The sequence below is a fragment of the Hippopotamus amphibius genome, chromosome 12, assembly GCF_030028045.1.
Source record: "Hippopotamus amphibius kiboko isolate mHipAmp2 chromosome 12, mHipAmp2.hap2, whole genome shotgun sequence".
In the NCBI taxonomy this organism is placed as follows: domain Eukaryota; kingdom Metazoa; phylum Chordata; class Mammalia; order Artiodactyla; family Hippopotamidae; genus Hippopotamus; species Hippopotamus amphibius.
The window spans coordinates 65,400,179-65,422,584 of record NC_080197.1 but is presented as its reverse complement, the minus strand read 5'-3'; the positions used below and the strand labels follow the sequence as shown (position 1 = coordinate 65,422,584).

The window sequence follows — 22,406 nt, the reverse complement described above, 5'->3', positions numbered from 1 at the left end:
TGAACTATTGATATGGATGACAGCATAAATTTTAAATATATATATCATTTAAATGAAAGAAGCCAGAAACAAAAGAGCACATTCGCTTAATCGATAGTGACAGAAATCAGAATTAACAGTTACCAAATAGATGTTCAGACTGACAGAAGGAGATATGGGGGAACTTTCTAAAGTGACAGAAATGTTCTATATTTTGACTGGAAATTAATATTCACAGTTACATATATTCCTCAAAACTCAAATTATGTATTTAAGATTTATGTATTTTTCCATATGTATCGCTTCAGTAAATTTTTAAAAAATAAAACTAGAAACAGAATGACTTTTTAAAACAAAATAAAAATTTTAGAATTGTATTAATCTTTTCCCCACACCAAACTATTTTAATTTAACCGTTTTTATTTTAAGCTGACAAGTTGTTCCATTCAGCTGGTTGAAGTACCTCAGGGCAGTAATGTGAGTCTGGCCTCCTTTTGCAACAAAGTGAAAAAGTGAGTGTTGCTATTTCATTAAACTTTGAAATTTCTGTATCTGAATAAATTTGTCTATTTTCACCGTGCTAAACTGATGAATCTTGCATATAAAATGTTAAAGCTCTATAATTTTTTTAACATAGTTAAAAGTATAAATTTATGGCAAATTAGTTCATTAATCAACTTCTGGTATTGTTTTTGTTGTTTTATAGTCAAATAAATTTTTCCCCTGAAAATCTGGTTAAAGATGAATGTTTTATCATTTCAGGCTTGCCCTTGCTGTTTGTTGATAGCTTAGTTTGCAGTGAATTAATTTCTCATTTAATGGCACATAAGTGAGTGATTTGGCTCTATTCCAAATTAGCATAGATTTATCATTTTTACCTGGGATATACTATTTAGAATGATGACAGTGCATTCTGCTTAATAACTCAATCTTACCCTGAATGGGCTGCCGGAATAGTGAACAAATGTATGGGTGTTTGTCCACGGAAAAACAAATTTGATCGCTAGGGGTTATTACCAAAAAAATCACAGATCTCCTTTTTGCTAATCTAAAAAAAGAACTTATAAAGGTAGATGCCTCTTTTTTAAAGACCAATCTCTCATTATCAATTAAAATGTATATAATGCCATTTCTGCTATTGCTAAGATTCCTGAAAGTGTGAAAAATTAATGCATTTATATTTCAGTTATCTTGATGTTTATCCTTTTTAGGCTGTTTTAAATACAATAGCTTATTTATCAGCTATAGCAGCTGCCTACTAAATTTGAGATTAAAGATAATTATTTAATCATTACCTAAAAAGTCTATCTGAATGCCTAATAACTTTAGTCATTGCATGAGAGATATTCAAATGAAGAACAAGCAAGCAAACAAAAAAGCAAGGTCAGGTTAAAAAAAGTTGTCACTATATTAAAAGAAGCGAAAGGCACACATACAAAAATACAAAACAAAGCATTTCAAATCTGTGAACTCATATTCAATCTTTAATTTCTTGCTGCAGTTCACAGAAGAAAATTTTAAATGGCATTTTGGATTCCTAAATTAGGATCTTTAAAGGTATCAATATTGATTCTTTCAGGAATGAGTTACCCATTGTAACAACCTGACAAGCATTGCCAGGAACCTGACACTTTAAATCTAAGATGTGACAATTTCTACCCTCTAAGTGAGAGAAATAGCGCTCTTAGTATCACAAGGTAATACTTGGAATAGTTCCATCAAAAAACACTTATTATTAGTCTCTCCCATCACTTTTTTTTCCCAGAGAATGTAATATTTTTGATGAAATCTTCTTGTGAATGCGATAGTGACATGAAAACATTTTATGTGATGGTTTGTCAGTAGCTCATAGTAAATTTTTAAACTCTTAAATGGAATTTTTCTCAATGGTTTCTTTCAAAGTAACCATGAGTGTTAAAAAAGACAACCAAACAATTAAACTTTAAAGTAGTGAAAAGAAGATAAGGGTTATATTTACACATTTTCTTGGTTTTCAATAATTTTTGTTGACAAATACGCGTATAAAATAATTAAATTTATATACACATAATTATTTTGTATACAAACACACTATTCACTCAACAGCAAATATTTCTGAGGACCTACTTTGAGCTAGGTGCTATCTAAAGCTCTTTATTCAACAGAAGACCGAGCTGAAATTGAAGGCCAAGTTTCTTAACAGGGTCTCCAAAATTTCTGGAAACAGAAACATTCCTGCTATACACCCTTAGAGAGGCTCTCTAATTTGTAGGATTTGGTTTCTTGTTGTGACATACTTTTAAGCCACATCTCTCAAGAAATATGTCATATTCTTATTAAAAAACACAATAAAATGTCATAGCATATGAAAAAAGTCTTTGGCCCACAGAAGATACTCAGTAAAGGTTTAGGAAAGAATGAGTCATGAATTTACATTTTAAATTTAATTCTCCAAAATGGTAGAAGGTTAAATCACATATGTATTCATGAGTAGTATCTTATCACATGGTTGAATGCTAGATCATAAAGCTCTTCAATTCAGAACTGGAGTCCAAACCTTTGTTGTAGGGTATAACTAGGAAGAGTTGCCCATACCATTATCCTAAGCAGTGGTTCTCGAAGTGTGGTTCTGGAGCAGCAGTAGTACTGGCTTATTTGGAAAACTGCTAGGAGAAAAAATTTGGGGTGGGGGTGGGGGCTGGTGAATCCTCCACATATCTACTGAATCAAAAACTTTGGGGATGGAACCCAGAAAACAAGGTGATTTTGATGCATGTCAGACCCATTGGGTGAATATGCACTTTTCCATTTGTGAGGTGCCTCAAGGAGGGGATGTTTTGGTAGAGTTTCAGGGCATAGAGACAGAGCTACTTCAATGGGCCTATGCTACTTTAATGCTGCAAAAATAGAATGAATGCCAAGGATGTAATATATATGATATATTACACAGAATGCATACACAGAATGAACAATTTTTCATTCAGGGAGAACACTACAAAGTTCAGCGATCTGCAAAATTAACAAAGAAATAAAAAAACCCAAGATTTCATATTTATCATCAAAAGCATTTTAAATATCTAGTTACAAATAATTTTATGCTAAATTCTACAATGTGGGCATAAAATATGGTTTTACAGGGATTCAGCTGTAATTATATATAATGATAATTATGATACATTACGTGGGTATATTGCTTTACATTCTACAAAAGTCTTTTATTTGCCTTTTCTCACATAAACCTTTAAAGTAGATATAAATAACCTCATTTGTGCAAACAAAGAAACTGGTCAAATAACTTGCCTCTGACCATAAAACTACTGAATAAAAGAGTCAGTATTCAAACTCAAGGCTTTTGGCTCCAAGGATAAACTATTTTGCAATTCTCTGACTCTCTGACGCAGTAAGTTATTGTTGAGACTTCTAGGCTCAATTATTTACATAAAATCCAAAGAGCTGTGTAAAACCAAAAATTAAAAAAAAAAAAAAAAAAGGCTGCCAAGAATGGTATTTACCAATTTGACACAAACAAGAGAATTTATTCATCAATAAATGAATAAATAATAAATGAGTGACTTCTGACTTGAGAAAGACATGAGCCAATACCAAGGGGAGGAGTTCAGCCTTCTAAGACAATGTCACTGAAGCAAGCCATCACTGTTCAGAGTGAATATTCATGTTTTATAAATGACAATGTACTCTTAATTGCTTCAAATGAGGTGCCCCAGGCAAAATTTAAAGACCAGAACTTTACAGTTATTTTTGGTTTAATTGTAATCTTTACCAATCTAGCCTAGCTAATGGCCCTGTACCACAAATCAGCTGCTGGTTATTTTCATATTATAAATCTTCTATAGCAAATCCTGCATGGTTTCTTAAGATCTTGTCTTAAGTATTTTTTCACACATATTTTTCAGAATAAGAGAAACGTATCATGCCTCTGACATCAATTCCAATTCCGGGAAGATCTGGAGCACGACTACAGCATTTCCATATACGCTCTTTTCTAATACTAAGTTTAATATAAATATTTTTACTGATAACTCAACGCAACGACTTCATTTTACACCATATGGTAAGCAATCTTGCGATTAAGTATAAAAATCTATGTAAAGCTGGTATAAGCTGCCTAGCCTTGAGCCCACAGACTGAAGTCATTAAAAGAAGCAGTATAAGCTATTATTTTACCCTGAAGTAAAGTAAGAGGAAAACAGCTGGAAATCTTTTAACATTTGTTTCGCTATTGTTTTTAAGAACTCTCTTCATAGCTCACCCCAGGACACCTTATTTTCCTGCTATGAAACAGCCAGTATAGCAAGTTTTTAACATATTAAAAATAAAAGCTAAATTTCAAAAAAGATTATAGATAAAGACTATATATAAGTGAAAATAGCTATTCCTATCCTCTAGAAACAACTATTTTATTCAAATGTAAATAAACTGGCAGATAAAATAGACATTGATACACAGCCTCTATCTCCACAGTGAGAGCTGGAATAGCCCTGTGCAGCCCAGCTTAGTTAGCAGATCTCTTGACTCAGAGTCTCTGGACAGATCCCACGTATCTGTATTTTATCAAACTCACCAGATGAGTCTTATTTCTCTAAAGTTTTAGAATCTCTTTAGAGTTGCTTAATATTTATTTCACTGTTAATGTCAACCATTTTGCAAAACAATATTAATTCTTCAAACAACATTAGTTGCTACTAAGTTTCTACATATCAACTGCTGTTTCTTGACAAATAATGATCTAATAAATCTTGTTATTATTACTATATTTTGCTTTTTATTTTCTTTCTTACTCTAGCCAAGGCTCTGAGATAGTACAGATGACGGAAAACATAACAATGTTATGCAGGAATATTAGTTAGGACCATCTGGTTTGAAACTAACAGAAACCAACCCCTGCTAATATAAGCAGAAAAAAATATTTTAAAGATTACAGGGATTTCTTATAGAATTTAGTAGGAATTCAGCAAAGATTTGGGATTAAAACACGAACATACAAGCAGTCCCAAATTCCTGTATGTCTCTCATCTCCTCTCCTCTCTGAATAATTGCTTCTTATGTTTCTTTTGCTTTCTGCTGACTCATTTCCCTTTTCTCAAACACACAAGCTCTCAAGCTTAAATGCTATTTGACCAGCTACCTAAAGAAAGTTCAGTCTCCCTACTGGATCTGTTATCAAACTCAGGTTTGGCTGTTTGTTGCTCAAAAGCCAATAATGGAGAGGCAAGAGTCAATGGAAAGGAAAGGTGCTTTAATCAGAAAAGCCAGCAATCTGGGGAGAAGGTGGACTCATGTCTAGAGAGCATCTCCAAAGATTGTGCTCAGCCCTGACAGTTTTTAAAGGGAAAAAAGCAGGGGGAAGAATTTCAGTGAATTGTGAATCGTGGAGGCAGGAGGTTGGGTTCTACATTGTTCTCTATTCTGTGCAGGCTGGCTGACTCTCTCTTCAAATGTTATCTTGCCTGTGTGATAACGCCTGCAGGATTGCTAAGGGGGCTGCTGGGGGTAGAAAACTAGTCATTCTTTACTTAATTTTTTTTATCTTACTTCTTTTTATCTAGAAAAAGAATCAATGGGTTAATTAGGTTCTTTCAAGGTTAGAGGGGAACAGAAATGGGCAAACAGGAAAGGGGCAAAATAGCTGCTTTCTGATCCACTTTCAAATTTCTAAAACCAGAGTTCTGATTGCACAGACAAGATCAATAGTGCTGCACTTTGATCCAATCAGAATGGCATCTGGGTTATGTTGACTTCAGTTGCTGGAGAAGAGGAAATAATTATGAACTAAAGAGACCACTCCTATTCTTCCAATTTATAATATTTAATTTCCAATATTGGATTTGGCAAACCATAGGCCATTTTTGACTTTTATAAGAAGTTTCAGTAAAGTGATTAGGTTATTGTGTTTAGTGTTAAGAGATGTACAGAGGTAAATAGGATGTCTGTGGCCTTAAAGATATTAAAAGTGTTTATAAGAAGAATGAGGAGGAAGGGATAATTAGAGGGAAGGAGGAAAAAGTAGAGAAGGAGAAAGGACACATTTATAAAAATATACAGAGTAGCATATGCTACTATTAGGAGGAAAACTTTTCTTATGCCCATTTAAATTTGAAGAGGGGTTAGGCTGTGACATAACTGACAAAGACAGATTAAAATGACAAAAGACAAGGTTTCCTTACACACGCATGCAGGGGTTACTCAGTAATGAATAACCTGCTGAAACCCGAGGTAAAGGTTTATATAACAATTTAATTTAAAAATGTGTGTAAGGAGGGAGTATTTAGAGCTTCAGTAAAGAAATACATACATATATTTTTATGCTAATAGATGGGCAGTCTGTCTCCTTCCCAGAAGCTGCAGGAAACTCAGAAGGAAGTTAAGAGCACCTGTATTAGGGAGCCTTGGCTTTAGTCAGATAAGAAAAGTGCAGATAAGTTTTCAGATGTTTTCACTTTAAGATAATCTTTATGCCAAAACTGTGATCCCTTCACCACTTTATATTAGTGTTTTACTAATAATATAGATGTGCTCTAAAAAAGAAAAGTCTGAAGAGCATTTCAAGAATGACCAATAAAAGATAGAAGCTGTTGCTAGAAACTTAAGGAATAATGAAATCTAGATTAGCAAAGAGGAGGAGAACGTGAGAAGTTTTTATCCAAAGAGAATTCTGTTTCCCCCAGGGTGAGAAAACTGAATCATTCTGGCAGAGCAGATGTTTTGAACAAGGATGTCTCTGTTCTACAGTCTTCAACTATTGCTTCAATGAAGATGATTCCCCTGTCCTTTTTTCCAATTCCAAAGTTACTCTAGAGCCAGTGTATTTACTTTCAACTACCTTCTAGATTTAGATGACACATAGTTGGAACTATATTAGGAAGCTGTTTGTGACCTGCAAAGTGGTGGAAGTAGAAGTCAGTTTGCAAAGATTAAAGAGTAATTGAGAACTATTTCCGGAAGTTATCTACTCTTTAAAGAAATTTGGCAGTAATGAGAAGGTAAAAATAAATAAATAAATAAATAAATAAATAAAATAAAATAAAATATTATCTTAAGGGAATAGAATGGAAGAAGAGTGATTTTATTGGAATAGTAAACAGAAATAGAATATATTAAAGAAAGACAAAAGCATCTTTAGAGTGGAGGATATTAAATATACAAAAGAGAGGGGCTTGAAATCTGTGGAACTGGAAACCCATGGTGGAAGGATCACATGTAAAGAAGTAAGATGTAGTAAAAAGCAGTGATACTTATATATCAAAAGAAGTGTAAAGGGATAGAGAAGGATGCATTAAAAAAAACTAGATTTAAGGTGCAGAGTAGCATAATTAAAGAATCTCAAATGGGCTTCAGCCTTTTCAGTATGGTAGGCAATATGGAGAACAGATTGAGGATTGTATGAAGTTGGTGACTATGAGCAACTGGAAAAAGGATTGTATTAGCTACTGAATTGAAGATACAGGTATAAAGTCTACTTAAAAGAAGCCATAGTACTTGTTGGCTTACAGTACGGATATGAGGTTTAACTCACAGACACTTAATGTTTGGGTTCAAGGAGGAAAATGATAATTTCAGATTTAGACATGCTGAATTTGAAGCGATAATGAGACATCCAAAGAGTAACATGAAGCAAGGAGTAGGAGGTAACACACCAATGCACAGGACCGGAGTAATAGCTAGAAACTAGATTATGGAGTCTTTCATGTAAACAGCAAAGACAACTGTAGTAAAACAATGAATGCAAGCATGCCCCAATAGCATAGGGGATATAGTACTGGAAATGGAGAAGTCAAATTAATTCAAATAAACCAATGTCTTTGGAGATATTCTCCTGCCATCTTATATTGGCAATGCTCTCCCCTTCTTGTCAAAGCTTTCATAGTCATAATTTCGCCTGTGGCCATATTTTCTTCTAGTTTCAATTCATACTATTTCAGTTAATACTCCCAAGCAGTAGCATGTATAAGATACTCTCTCCTGTGTCAGGGCATTTCCACAATCTCTAATTCCCTGACGATCTTTACCATTTGTTTCTCCAACACCTTGTAACAACTTGATCTACCATAAAACCTACACTTTTCAATCTGACATTATATTCCTCTGCTTTTTTCTTCACGGCAAGTCCTACGATATCACTCGCACTGCTTTTTGTGAGCCAAGTCTATGTAAAAAACCTTTCCCAAACAAAAAGGTGTGGCAGTAAAAGAAGCCACAGTATATTAAACACATAATTGCAAACAAAACACAACTCACAACACAAATGCAAATGAGTGTTTGCTGTATGCTGTTCAAATCCTCACTAAGGACCATCAGTACAATCAGTTGCACTAACTTTCATTCAAGATCACATTGAAAGCATGGAGAAGTATAGCTATATAACATACAGATATATATATATATATATAATAGCTGATTTCTGTTTTCACATATGATAATAAGTGAATCCCATACTACTTATCGATTACAATTAGAAAAATATGTTATAGACATATAATCATAACAAGTCATCATGTTCTGGCCACTATTAAATGGCATATGCATGTCAGAGTTTGGTAGGGGGATATTATGGAATGTGAATATGAGAAGGTAAAGGACTTTACCCTATAATATGCTGACACTTTGAGTCCCAGAGAAGGTGGAGAGAGTACACGTACTTCAAGGTTATTGTAATGGTGTCCAAGACAGAATCTGGGGTGACTCCTACACAGGAAAGGAAGAATGATCAGTTGTGAAGACACAGAATTATTAAGAGCACAGGCTTTGGAAGCTGACAGATTTAGACTCCTGGCTTGCCACTTAGCACTCACTGTGTAATCTCTTTGGCATCTCCCAAATCCCTAAGGGTAATCACAATAGAATATTTTTTATGTAGAGCTACAACTGCCAAAGGTTTTAGAATGAAGAATGAAATGCCTAACACTGTTAGGTTATTTGCAGACAGACTGATCAAAGAAAATGCAAAGAACATTTTAAAAAACCTCTCCAAATCTAACCAGACTAATAAATAACACGCATCTCATTTTCATTCCTCTTGATGGAGCTAGAAAATTATAATAGTTCATAACACATGTATCACTTTTTGTGCTCAAAATCTTTTTCCTAGCCAATATACAATAAACTCTTATTAACACTTTACTATTCAACTTTGTTTTTAGCTAATTATCTTGTCAAAGACCTAATTGCAGAAATTCTACATTTTTGTCCAAATGACCAGTTATCACCTGAAAATCATCTTCTAAGTATATGTGGCTATGAAGAATATTTACAACAGTAAGTATCTTATTAAGGTAAATTTTGATGACTGTCATAATCTCTGTTGAGCAGCACTTCTGTCTTTTCTTTTAAACAGACTTTGTACAAACACTATACTTTTATAATGAACTTTGCTCCCTTTAAGGTGAATTTAAAATTTTATGTCATATTGACATTCTTATTCTTAGCTTTATTTTGTATTTTGTGTATTTATGGCAACACATATTAAGTGACCTGCAAACTGAGATGGTTGGTCACTTGTAGCTAGGGTGACCAACCATCTCAGTTTGCCCACGACTGAGGTGGCTCCCAGGACATGGGACTTTCAGTTTTGAAATCAAGAAAATTCTGGGCAACCCAAGTTACCTTACTTATAATGAAGCTCAGTAGGACTGATCACAATTTAAAAAATAAATTATTTGGTAATAAGTTATTTTTTTACTTGGAATAATATTAGCAGGTTGACTGATTTTTCAAAATCACAGAGGGTTTGAGTAAGACATTTATAACACTTTCATAGAAGACTAAGTTTTAAAACACCTTCAATTCGCTATTCAGGCAGCTCATTAAAACAATTAGAAAAGTCTGTTCTCACGCATGTCAACTGCAAATACTTATTTGATAGAAAACTTACTGTTAGTGTACCACAACTATTGTCCTAAAATTCCTTAAAGACCAACTTTGAAAATATAATACAACTTTAAGAAAATAAATATTTCTCTCCTGCTATTGCATATTTCTCGCCTGGTACTTACATTTCCTCTTTGTGTTTCTACAAGTACCTAAAGATTGACAACAGTCTTATGGAAGTAAAAATGTATTTCTTTTGAGACATTCATTGTCATTGTCATTGTTATTCCACCATGGATGTGCTTAAAAATACCTTGTGGGTAATTTTCTTTTATTGTGCAGTGTTAACTGTGAGTGAATTTTAAGACTTATTCTCCTTTTTGTGTTCCCAGTTACAACAAAATAATTTCACTCTTTTTTTCCTTGTTAATATAAACATAATAGATTTCTAAAATTTTTATACTCATTTATTTTTATTAAAATTCATTTACATGGGTTTATTAAGATAGGAAAGTTGCCAAGTATTAGTGTAGATTAATTACAGTCAGTTATTATCTAATGGAAATTGAAGGATATGTACATATCTGGAATTTGCTTACTATTTAAGAGTAATAGCCTATCAGCATTGACATAATTTATTTTAATAAGCAGAATATTCATTACTATTCTTTCTAATATCTAAAGGAATATATATTTTATTCAGATTTTTATTGTTTATCCCTATGTAATTTGTCTTAAAAATATGTCCTTAAAGACTTGGATATCTGTTCATATTTTTTTATAGAGGGAACACAGGTAACATGTAATAAGTTAATAATGCAATAAGTAATAATTTAAATTCTAAAAGTTATAGTACTACACTTCATCTGGAGTACCCAACTAACTTTGATGGCAATGATAATAATAATAGCTGTCATTTATTAAGTGCTAATTATTTCCTTGCCTCAAAGTGGGTAAACATCTGTCATAATATATCAGTGAGATAGATACTATAATAACCCACTTTACAGATGGGCAATCTGAGGCTTTGTTCAAGATGACACAACTAAGAAGCTGATAGTTGTCAAGGGTCAAGCCTGAACTCAAACCCAGGTTTGGCTGCCTGCATAATCTTGGCTCTTAACTATAAAACAATACTAACAAAGCTCTTGAGTAGGGTATAGAAAATAGCAAATGGTTCTTCATGCTGGAGCATGGGGTGAAAAATATATGCAGTTTTGCAGAGGTCTGCAGGATAGGTGTGCAGAGATTATAATAATCCAATTCAACACCTAATGCACGCACACACATGTGCAAAGGATTTGGTTTATCACTGAGAATACAAAGATGATTCGCATATAATCCTTGCCTTCTTTCCTTGGCTGAGGAATTCATAAAGCCATGTAATCAGCTATTACAGTGCCCTATTGTGAGGGCAATATTAGCTTTATTATATACCAACTAACTGTAGATCAAAGAGAGATGGATTAACAGCAAGTACAAGGAAATAGTGCAAAGGAAAGTCAATGATCAATTTGTATTTAAACAGTAAATACTTAGGAAATAAATAAGTACTATATGACAAAATGTTAATAGCTTTAGAATTTATAAAATGTGCATAAAATTTTAAAGAATAATTATCAAGATAAAAAACAGGCTAAGAATAGTAATAAAAATTCAGTGGACAAGAAATTATTTAGAGTTTAATCTAACTAATGACAAACATGCAGTTAAAACAATGAGATGCTGACTTTGCCTATCATATTGTTAAAATATTTATTATGATGAAATTCAGTGGGAAAATGGACAAAAGCCAAACAGCTGCTAGGAATTTAAACTGATACAGCATTCTCTAAAGGGAATTGTGTCAAAAATGTGTCAGAAGTCTATAGAAATGTGTCAAAAACATATATGTGTTTCACCAATTCTGCTTCTACAAATATTTCTAAGGAAACAATCATAATTATATAAAAACACTTAAATGCAATAACTACATTTACTGTAGCATAATTTCTAACAGTAATAAAAAAAAACTATATCTCCAATAGTACTCAAAAATAGTGGTAAAATTAACCCTGATCATAATTTCATTATAATATGCCATAGAATTTATAAATTAATAAAATACAGTATCATATATGGTTGATATGAAAACATCTATCATAGTTTTTAAGGGTGAAAAGATATATTTTCAAACCACATTTTAATACATTAATATTTGTTAAAATAAGTATATTACTGTTTGGAAAAGAAACAAATCCTATACACTAAAGGAAATCCTATACACTAAAATGTTGGAGTAGCCACCCCTTGAAAAAGAACTACAATACAGATAATATTTATTCATTTCTTTTTTTGCTTACAAGATGTCTACAAGAAACATGTCTTTTTTTGCTATCAGGAGATTAAGGAAATAAATTATTTTGGAGGGTGGGAGAAGCATTTAAGTGATTATATGAATAGTAATGTATAAAGAGTTGGAAACTGGAGTTAGGAGAACATGACTGAACATATGAAAAATGACAGAGCTTGAACTAAAGTAGCAGCAGGGGGCTAAACAGGAAGTATTAAATCCCTGGGGTATTAAAACGGTGGAATTAACGGAACTTGGCAACTAAATATGCGATGTCGACTGAAATGAAAACACACAACTCGAGAGCCGTGAGTTACAGTCTTGGCGGGGGACTTACTGAGTACTACAGCCTCTCAGCGAGCTCTGAGGAACTGCTCTGAAGAGTTAAAGTGGGGAGATCAGCTTATGCGTGATTTTGGAGAAGTCGTACAAGCAATCAAATGTATCTTGGTAGAATGTTACTGCTAGTCAGGAGGCACAGATATCTTAGTTAATGATTTTAGTGCATTTCTAAGTATGGAAAGGTGCAAGAAACTAGAATCATAAAATTTTCTCTGGAAAATATCTAACTATCTGAAGGCCAGTTCTGCCAGTTTTCCCAGAGCAGAGGGCCTCATTCCTGATCTCTGCCCTGAACTGCTCTCAGGGTGTGGAGGTCAGCAACTACAGTGGCTAATAACTCAATCCTTGTGGAGCCAGATGCTGAGCACCGTTTTTTCAGTTGGCAATGGGACTGCATGGGAGGGAAAAGAAGAGGATGACCAGTTTTGATGTGAGTTCAGTAACGATGATACAGTTATCAGAGAAACGAAGTTTGAGGGTATAAAATCATTAATCACGTTTGAAACATATTGACTGTGTGAGTGCCAAGGGGCAACTGATACTGAGAAAGCTGCTCAGATTTTAGGAAACCTGGTTTGGATTAGGGAATTGTTAGCTCTAAGAGGGAATGGAAGTCTTAGAGATAGAGGCAATCACGTAGGGAAAGTGACAAAAGAAAGGATAGTGAGAGCATTAATATTTAGAAGATGGAAGGAGGAAGTGGAGCAGGAAAAGGAAATTGGAAAAAAGGCAATTTAAATGGTAGAATACCTTGGAAAATGTGCCTTTCCTTCCAGAAAGTTTCAATTACTAAGTAAATACAGTGTCAAATACTGAGAATAAATTAGATGAGGATGGAAGAATCATCATTAAGTTTGGCAATTAGGAAATTAGTTGATGATTCGAATAAGAACAAATACTATTTACCATTCAAATAGTAAAATGGAGGAGAAAAAAGCAAGATTGCAATGAGCTAAGGAGAATGGAAGATGTTAAACAGAAGCACATAAGCAGACTACTCTCTCAGAAGTAACGTGTGGTGATAAAAGCCTGGAGAAAAATGAGGTTTTAGACGCTGAGGAGAATTGGTTTGGTGATTTGGGGAATGTGGATAACAAGAGATTTGAAAATATTCATAAGATGAAGGGAAAGAACCAATGGAAAGGAAAGTGTTGAAGGCAGAGAATGTATCAATGGTGAGGAGCTGAGAAAGGGTGGGATCAAGAAGACAGATGAAGAGGTTAGCAGTGCCCTGAAAAAGGAAATTCCCTTCCTAGAAGGACCAGCAGGAGTTCAAATGAATAGAAATTTAAAAAAAATTTTAATAACCAGAAAGATAACTATGCAGCTACAAAACCGGGTCTCCGATAAAAGCAGGAACGCTTAAGAAAGTTGTGCAGAAATGAGAATAATAATATTATAATCAATAAAAACAATAAGAAAATCTACTTTGCTTATTAAAAGCCTCTTATGGGCTAGAATTTTCACATGTAATATCACCTGTTCTCATATAAGGAAAGCATAATTATTCCCATTTTACACATGGGAAAATTGAGGCTAAAAGAAATTAAATGACTTGCTAAAGGTCATAAAATTGGAAGCAAGTCGGTACAGGTTTATCTGACTCTGATGCCCACAGTCTTTCCACTCTATTACAAAGCCTCCTTTTATCATAAAGGGTCACTGGAAAACAAAAATTACAGGATAACGCTTCATTAAGAATAATGACCACATATTGTGCACTAAACATGAGTTTATAATTCATTTACGTCAAACTCAAGGAAAAGATACATAACTTACAGAACACTCACTTTCTGACATACATAACGTTCTTCCAAAATCCTGATTAGGAAGTGTTTAGAAATGTTTTGACTAAAATAAAGGTAAATCACGATCACTGAAGATGGACTTTCTGTCATTTCCAAATTTCTGATTAGGTAAAAATTAACTTTCTTTTTGGAATCTTGAGACCGTTTGAGTAGTAAATAATAGGAAAACAAATCCTTCCCACCATTGGTAACACTACTCTCTATCACTGTTGATTCTGCGAAATGAATTAACCTCCTTTAACTTCAAAGTCTTTTCCTTTTAAAAACTGCAGTTTTAATATATTTTCCTACTGTAAAGATGAACTGTAGGATTATATTTTAGTCATCTTTAATTCCAGATGTAAAATTTTATTAAGCCTCTACTAGTCCTTTCATTATATATGGATTGCTGTGACCTCCAGTGAATCATGGTTCTAAATCAATTAAAAATTATATGCTTGTTAGAATATAATAAACTAAAAAATAGAAAAGTATTCCCCCCGCCAAAAAAAACCCCACTATTACTGTTGTAGAATGATGTAGAAAGATTTTTCATTTTAAGCTCCCCTTGTTATCAGAATTATGTTTCTTAACCTGTATTATGAAGATAGTGATAATTTATATTTAGCTGCTACTTTTGCAGTTTTCTCATCTACTTTGGATTAGATAAGGGCAAATCCTTAAAATTTTAAACTCCTTGGTTTCTTCTAGAAGGTGTATCAGTCTGTTAAAATAGTCACAAAAAGGTAACTACTTCATGAACCAACAAAGTATTGAGGAAGTAGCTAAGACCTTTCATCATCAAAATGTCAATGGTCAGGACACTTTTTCATTACTTTGTTAGTAGTATTTTTGTGATTCTCTATTTTTTAATTTCCTCCTTAAATCATATTTTGCTATTTTATTGAATTCATCTGTCTTTACCAGGGTTAGTAAAGTAATAACATAAAATCCTGGAAAAGGGGGAAATGTAGGTAAATAGGAGGACAGAGAGACACAAATTACATGTAAATCTACATTTATATTGATATGTGAAAACAGTATTCTCAAACTTTAATGTGTATGTGAGTCACCTGAGGATCCTGTGTTTCTGACTCACTTGGTCTGGGGTAGGGGAGGAGGCTGCATTTCTAATAGACTTCTTGGTGATACTGATGCTAATGGTTCATGGCTGACATTTCAAGTATCAAGATATTAGAGGACAGGGATGTTCGTGAGCTAAGAATTTTGACTCAATGAAAAAAAGTTTTACACATTTTTAAAAAAAACTAGTACCCTGCACAAGTATTGAATTTAATCAACAAAACAAGATGTTATACTTTGTAGCATACTAAAAAATTAAGAAAGATAACTTTCCTAGCAACCCAATATTCCCCCTTTTATCAGTCAACTATATTTTCACAACTCATTAAATACTCATCTTAACTAGTATGACAAACTCTTTTTGTCAATTAAAATAGTCCATTCTCACTCTGTCTCTGCCTCTTGCTCTGCCACTCCCTGTCCCTGTTAAAGGCTTTTATAAATCCAGTAATTCACCCTAATAGCACATCTCCATAACTCTTCCCAAAATGAGAAGGTTCCTGACCCCTTATACCTGGATATCATACCATTCTTACCAGGTACTTCCATTAACATCAAAAAGAGTTTCATTAAGAATCACTATTCTCCTCAAAAACTGCTTTACAAATAGGGTTTTTAAATTACAAGCAAAGAGTAAATGAAAACATTAGAACTTTATCAATTTTATCATAGGCTGTTGGCAGCCTAAAATAAAGTTGTGAGCAATATGAAGTATGGATACTGAATCAGCAAATTAGAGTCACAACAAATTAAACAGAGAAATAATGATAAAAAAATAGCATCTTCTATTACATTCCAAGTTAATTACTACAGTCAGAGTGTCCTTGGTAATCCCATTCCCCCATTTCTCATGCTCTTATCCAGTAGACAGATCCCCTTGGATTTATGCAGTGGCAGTTTTGAGGACAGGGACTATAACATTTTGTCTTTTCCATGAGATGCAGCACAAATATAAAGACCTAGGGTTAGAAGACTGACCTGTGTCTGCTTTCTTTCCAGAGAGTAACAGTAGTTGTACCTCCTCCTAGACTCACGTGAGGTTTTTTTTTTTTCAAAATATATGAAGTATAATGCTACTTCATAATTTTATCCTGTATTATCTAGGAGCCTGACATTTACTAGGAGTGCAGGTTTTTCTGTTTCTCACTCCTAATCTATGTGATTTGAGTAATGTCTTTTCTCAAAAATCTTGCTACAAGTCTTACTTTCTAATTCAACTTAAAAACAATTTTCCTTACCAGCTTCTGTGTGAAACAATAAAATATACTGCACCTAAAAGCTTTTGTTGAATAAATCATGACTGCATTGTCAATAGTAAAGCACAAGTGTCACATAAGGAGAAAGTAAATAATCTTTCTTGAAAATTCTGCTTGGGCCTATTGCTTACAGTTATGACCAGGTTTCATATTCTTGATTTAAATAAGACAAAACAACATTTTTCTCTTATTATTTAACTGACTCTTGTCAAGGAATTCTAGAACTCAGAGTACTAAAAATTGTAAAAAAAAAAAAAAAGAGAGAAAACCTATAGTAATTAAAAATCTGACTTTGAAATGGTCATATATATTCTTAAATCTAAATTAAGAAACAGTATCTACCTCCTGATTCATCACCAGCATTGATTAGTCTGATCTGGTTATCTACTCTGGAGTCCATTTTCTCACTCTTCTGACCTCTCCTAGGAGAGAAAATGTTGAATCCCTTTAATTAGAGTAAGAAAGTCCTCTTCAAAACTTAAATCTAATTAGAATTTTTAAATAATCTTAAGAAAACTTCTATTTTAAAAAACGTTTTAGCTAATCCCATTACAATTAGTATTAATTTATTCTTTAAACATTTGATTATAAATTGGAATTGCTTTTTATTCAAAGTAAAAATCAGACTATTAATTACCAGTGAGGAAAAGGCTAGGTAATATTATATAAAGTTTAATAGATTAAACTTTAAAAGTAATAGATTATACTCAGCAGTAAAAACTCAGTTACATATATTCCTGGGGCGGGGGTGGCGGATGTTAAATGAGTCTTTTTATTCTCATTGAAATCAAAAATTTTGTTTAGCAAACTTGAACAAATTGATTAGTTTCAGCACATTCAGAACAGCCTAAGAATTCCAATATTATAATCTAATCTGTTATAACTTTTTAGATTTACTTTGAGCAAATAAATAGATTAAGGTGTGTTTCTCTTTTACATAACTTTGCTTTCCTCTTATAAAATCACAGAACCATGTCAGAGCATAGGAAAGAACATGTCATCACTTTGAGAGCTCTCTCACACAATAATGAAAACATGTTCTGCTAATAAATCATTCCTTAAGAGTAGTACTTGAGTTACTTCAATTTAGTTTTGGATCCCTTTTAAAGTACACTTCCTAACATTTTAATATTAACTTTGGTTGCTATCTTTAATAAACAGTTAACTAAAAATTAATAATAGTAATATATACAAACTCGCATTTGGTTCTAGCCAATAACTGTACTAGAACAAATGCCCCAATATGTGAATACTCTATACATACCTTCATTTGAAAGCAATTCCCCAAAGAAAGAGCTTATGCTAAATAAAGGTTATTATTGAAAGAAAAATGTAAAACTTATAGCATATTTCAGCCCCGCACTTTTTTTAAAGCTTGGTGATTATGCAAGCATCATTAACCAACAGACTTGATAAAAAGTCACAGAGCTGTTGCATGATTTTTCCATGAAGACAAGGCAAATCAGAACAAAATGTAGGTACATAATTAATTTCATTGTACCTAAAACTATAATAACCAACATGCATATATAGTTATTTTTGTTTACTCAAAAGTATTGTTTACTTCTAAAGCTAAGAATTATTAACCCCCCTAATTTTGAATCAATTGAGGTTTAAAGAGCCTTGTGATCTGTTTTCCTTAAATAAGGTAAAGAAATTAGCTAAGAATATCGGAATTACATAACATCTCAAATTAGCCAATATCACTTTATTAAGGCTTACATGTGCTATTTTAACCTTAGCTCTTGAATGTTTTGTCTTAGTAAAGTCCACAGAATGTTTCTTCTCTGGATGTTTGTGGGAAAAATAATGAAACTTGAATTGGAATAAAATCCTTATTTTTTATCTCCCAAGTTGGTAACTGTATTACAAATTTTACATACCATAACCTCAAAAGTAACTCCTTGGAGCTCAGTATATATTTTTGTAAAAGATACAAAGTTCCAGCTTCACTTCTGTGTTTCTTTCTTACTGACCCTCTGTTTTAATTAACTTCATTTACAGAGATTGTTGGGCTATTTCTTTTCTTTTATGGATGCAAAGCTTAATAGAGAGGGCACTGTAAAATTCCAAGTTGTTAAAAAACCTCCTCTAGATTAAAAAAAATTTCTTGCAGCATATTCAATTTCATTTTATTTTTGAATTTTAAAAAGTATGTATACTATTATATGGAAAGGAATACAACCGTATTCAAGTGAGGAAGCATTAGGGATAGCTGCCTTTTTACAGGCTGGAGGGAATTCTTAAGAAAAATGAGGCAAGATCTTTTAGGTCCAGTTTTCCCTTGAGTAGTTGCTGTTGGCATCCATTTATGCTCCATAGAAGGTCTCTGTTCAAAATCATAACCCTCCTATACTCACCACCCGCTGGCTGTGAGCTCTAGTTTTAGGATTTCACCCACACGTGTCTCTCCAAGTCGTGAAGTTTAACGTTATTACTCAAGGTTCCCCTGAAAGCAAAATAACCATACACGGGAGGAGCACTGGTTGAGGAAAACAACGTATCACTGATATTTATCTATGCTGAGACAGAAATACATACCACTCTAAGCATAAAATCCAGGGCATTTCCACTAGTTACAAAGCTCACTGAAACTAAAGATAGTATAGATATCAATATAACATCACAGACATTTTTAGTGGCAAATCCCAAAGGAATGTGTGTTTGTGTGCACATGTGTGCAGGTAAGTACCTGAAAAATGCTCTCTGGAGTACTATGGTATTATTAATATTTTAATGGTTTGTTGTACTCACCTTACATTTCTTAGTCAAGCAAAGTATTAAAAGTCAGCTTAATTACTGAGTTTTCTTAATAAAATATATTTAATGGCTGTCAGCAATAGTGACTCAGTATTTGTAAGATAAAATTAAAATGCTTTTTTTCTGTATATGACTGTAATATTTCACAAAACATCTCTGTGACTATTTCCTACATATAAGAATGAAGAACATTTAGACCCAGTGATCCTATAAAATAGGGATATGTATTCATCCTGATGAAAGAGTAATGTTGATAAATGTGAGTCTTCAAGGAGTTCCTAGGCTGATGGGAATTAGTATTCATAGGTTAGACATTATTTAGGATGTCTTCTTACCTATAGGACAAATTTAAAGTATCCGCACACGACTTTTTGGTGTTAATGCCATTAATCTCTCTTTACATATACATACTGCCATTATAAACTGCTCATGTTATAAACTTTAAAATAACATAAGCTACTTATGAATAGGAAATAGGAGCAATTACATGCAAGAATTCAACCTTTCAGTGTTCATCTTAAATGACAGTTATACTCATAACATTTCCTAAGATAGGAACAAGCACATGGCTGGAATCAAATATTTGTTGAGAGAATAAATAAATGGATGTGCAGAATTTTTATATACCAGTATATATGAAGAACAAAATTAAACTTTTGGTTGTATTATAGAGATTGAATTCATTTAACAGTTGAAGTTTTTTTACATGATTATTAAATAAAACTACTAAGCACCCATATTTGAAATGTTACCAGATTGAGAAAAACACCTCGTGTGTGTAATCTGAGATAGAAAATTCTAGTATTCACATTATAAGCATAGTAATACCTACTGTGGCCTGTTCTCTTAGTGTTCAAACTCTGCTCTCCACATTACCCATCTCGGCAGCAGTATTTTTAATATTTTTCATTTCTTCTTCTCTTGGTGTGGTTGCCTTTCTTCCTATCTTTTCTTTTCTTTTTTTTAAAGTTATTTATTGGAACATAATTGCTTTACACTGTTGTGCCAGTTTTTGCTGTACAACAAAGTGAATCAGCTGTATTTATACATATATCCCCATACTCCCTCCCTCCCACGACTCCTTTCCACCCTCCCTATCCCAACCCTCTAAGCCATCACCCAATATTTCTTCTGATACCTACAGTCCTCAAACACACATTTAATTTTCCTTAACCCATTTACTAACTAAATTCTATGTACCACCTTTCTTTCTATTCTTTAATGCTTTATTTTCTCTTTCTCCCTTCTCTTTAATTTTCTCTAGATCAGCACTGTCTAATAGAAATATAATGTGGGCCACATAATTGAGTTCTCTATTAGCCACATTAAAAAAATAGAAAAAGAAACAGGTGGAAATAAATTTTAATTGTAACACATTTGATTTGGTCATGCCACCTGGCCTGCTGGATCTTATTCCCAGACCAGGGGTTGAACCTGTGCCTCTGCCAGTGAAAGCGCTGAGTCCTAACCACTGGACCGACAGGCAATTCCCTAATACTATATTTTATTTAGCTCAATATACCAAACATATTATCATTTAACCATGTAATCAGAATTAAAAACATATTGAGATGTTTTATGTTCTTTTTTTATTCTAAGTCTTCAAAATTAAGTGTGTATTTTACGCTTACAGCACATCTTAATTCAGATAACCACACTGCAAGTGCTCAGTAGTCATATGTGTCTAAGAGTTTCAATACTGGATAGTGTAGCCCTAGATCATCAAAGAGAAACTCATCAAAATGCTGGTCTTGCCAAATAGAGTGATGGCAAAGTGGTGAATAGTAGTTTATAGCTCTTAGAAAATGTGATGGTTATTGGAGGATCTGTAGTCCTTTCAGTAACATCAGAGACTTAATCTTAAGTGACAATTCTAGCACAGTAATAGTTTTTGTTATTGCTCACACACACAAAAAGGACTGTTTAGTATTTTAAACATGATACCCCCAAAAGAGGTGTACCAAATACAAATCCTTCTGCAATATGACATATTTCTATAACATGAATTAGTTTAATTCAGAGAAGTCACCTTCACAGAGGTAAAATTTTCTGCCATATGAATGTTCTGCTCCACTAAGTAAGACTGGCTGACACAAAGTACACATGAAGCTGCTGAGGGTGACAGTAGTATACCAGTGACCAGTGACCATTCACCCAACATGCATTTTTTTCTCAACTTGGCCTCAGGCTCTGTCTTGAATATGCTTATTGAAGAAGTTTCCACAATGTTTGTACATTTTGCCCTCATCTCTATATTCAGCAGCATCAAAACTTCTTTATATCCTCTTCCACCAAGCTAAAGACATTTTTAAAAGCCAGATCTGTCATTTACTAGAATATGTCTTTAAATTTTTAAAATTAGATGTGTCTTTTTTTAAGACTGTGTTAGTGTTTTGTACTAAGGTGTGTGTGCGCATGTGTGTGTGTGTGTGTGTGTGCGCCCACGCGCACACGCGCACCCAGGTGCACGCATTCTGCTTAGAGACCTATATTGATTTCAGTGGTCTCTTCCAGCCCTATTTTCCCATGAGATCTTTTATTTTTAGTCTACAATTTGCAAAACACCTCAACCCTCCCTTTTATAAGAAGAAACACGTGTATCACATCATAACAGGAATGCTTGAATCTACAGATAACTTCAAGTGTGCTATATTTACTCCAAATATTTATGTTCTAATATCTGGTTTTATTTGGTTGAACCCAGTGTCCTTACTTGCAAAATGAGAGAGTTGGGCCAGAAACGTCCTTCCTTTCCGGTTTTTGAGTTCTCTCTTCATGGAAATTATTCCCATAATTAAAATGATAATTATAAATCTTCAAGACTGGATTAATACATAAGACTGAAAATGCAAATCAACCCACCAGCCCACCAAAATTCTCATGAAATGACAGGAAAAAATATGCATAAAAAACCTTCTGGTAAAACAAGGAAGAGTGATCGTATGGGAAGGACAGAATGATTGCAAGGGGATTGTAGAACTCCCAAGTAAATGTCAAAAGATATTTAAAATAGGAGGGACTTGGGGCATTTGTTTGACAGCTTTATAAAAAGTAGACAATTTC

General features: G+C 33.3%; 1 protein-coding gene across 10 annotated transcripts in view; it reads left to right on the top strand.

Moving 5' to 3' along the window:
• Nucleotides 1-22,406, top strand: part of PIK3C2G (phosphatidylinositol-4-phosphate 3-kinase catalytic subunit type 2 gamma) — a 363,004-nt gene that overhangs the window by 22,126 nt on the left and 318,472 nt on the right. For all 10 annotated transcript variants that reach the window (XR_009048372.1, XR_009048371.1, XM_057701641.1 and 7 more), the window contains 3 exons: nt 409-491; nt 3,873-4,030; nt 9,117-9,231. Coding sequence is in view for 8 of the 10 variants with exons in the window: in XM_057701641.1 (XP_057557624.1) it covers nt 409-491; nt 3,873-4,030; nt 9,117-9,231 (356 nt within the window). In the remaining 2 variants the exon portion in view is untranslated. The remainder of the gene's footprint in view (nt 1-408; nt 492-3,872; nt 4,031-9,116; nt 9,232-22,406) is intronic.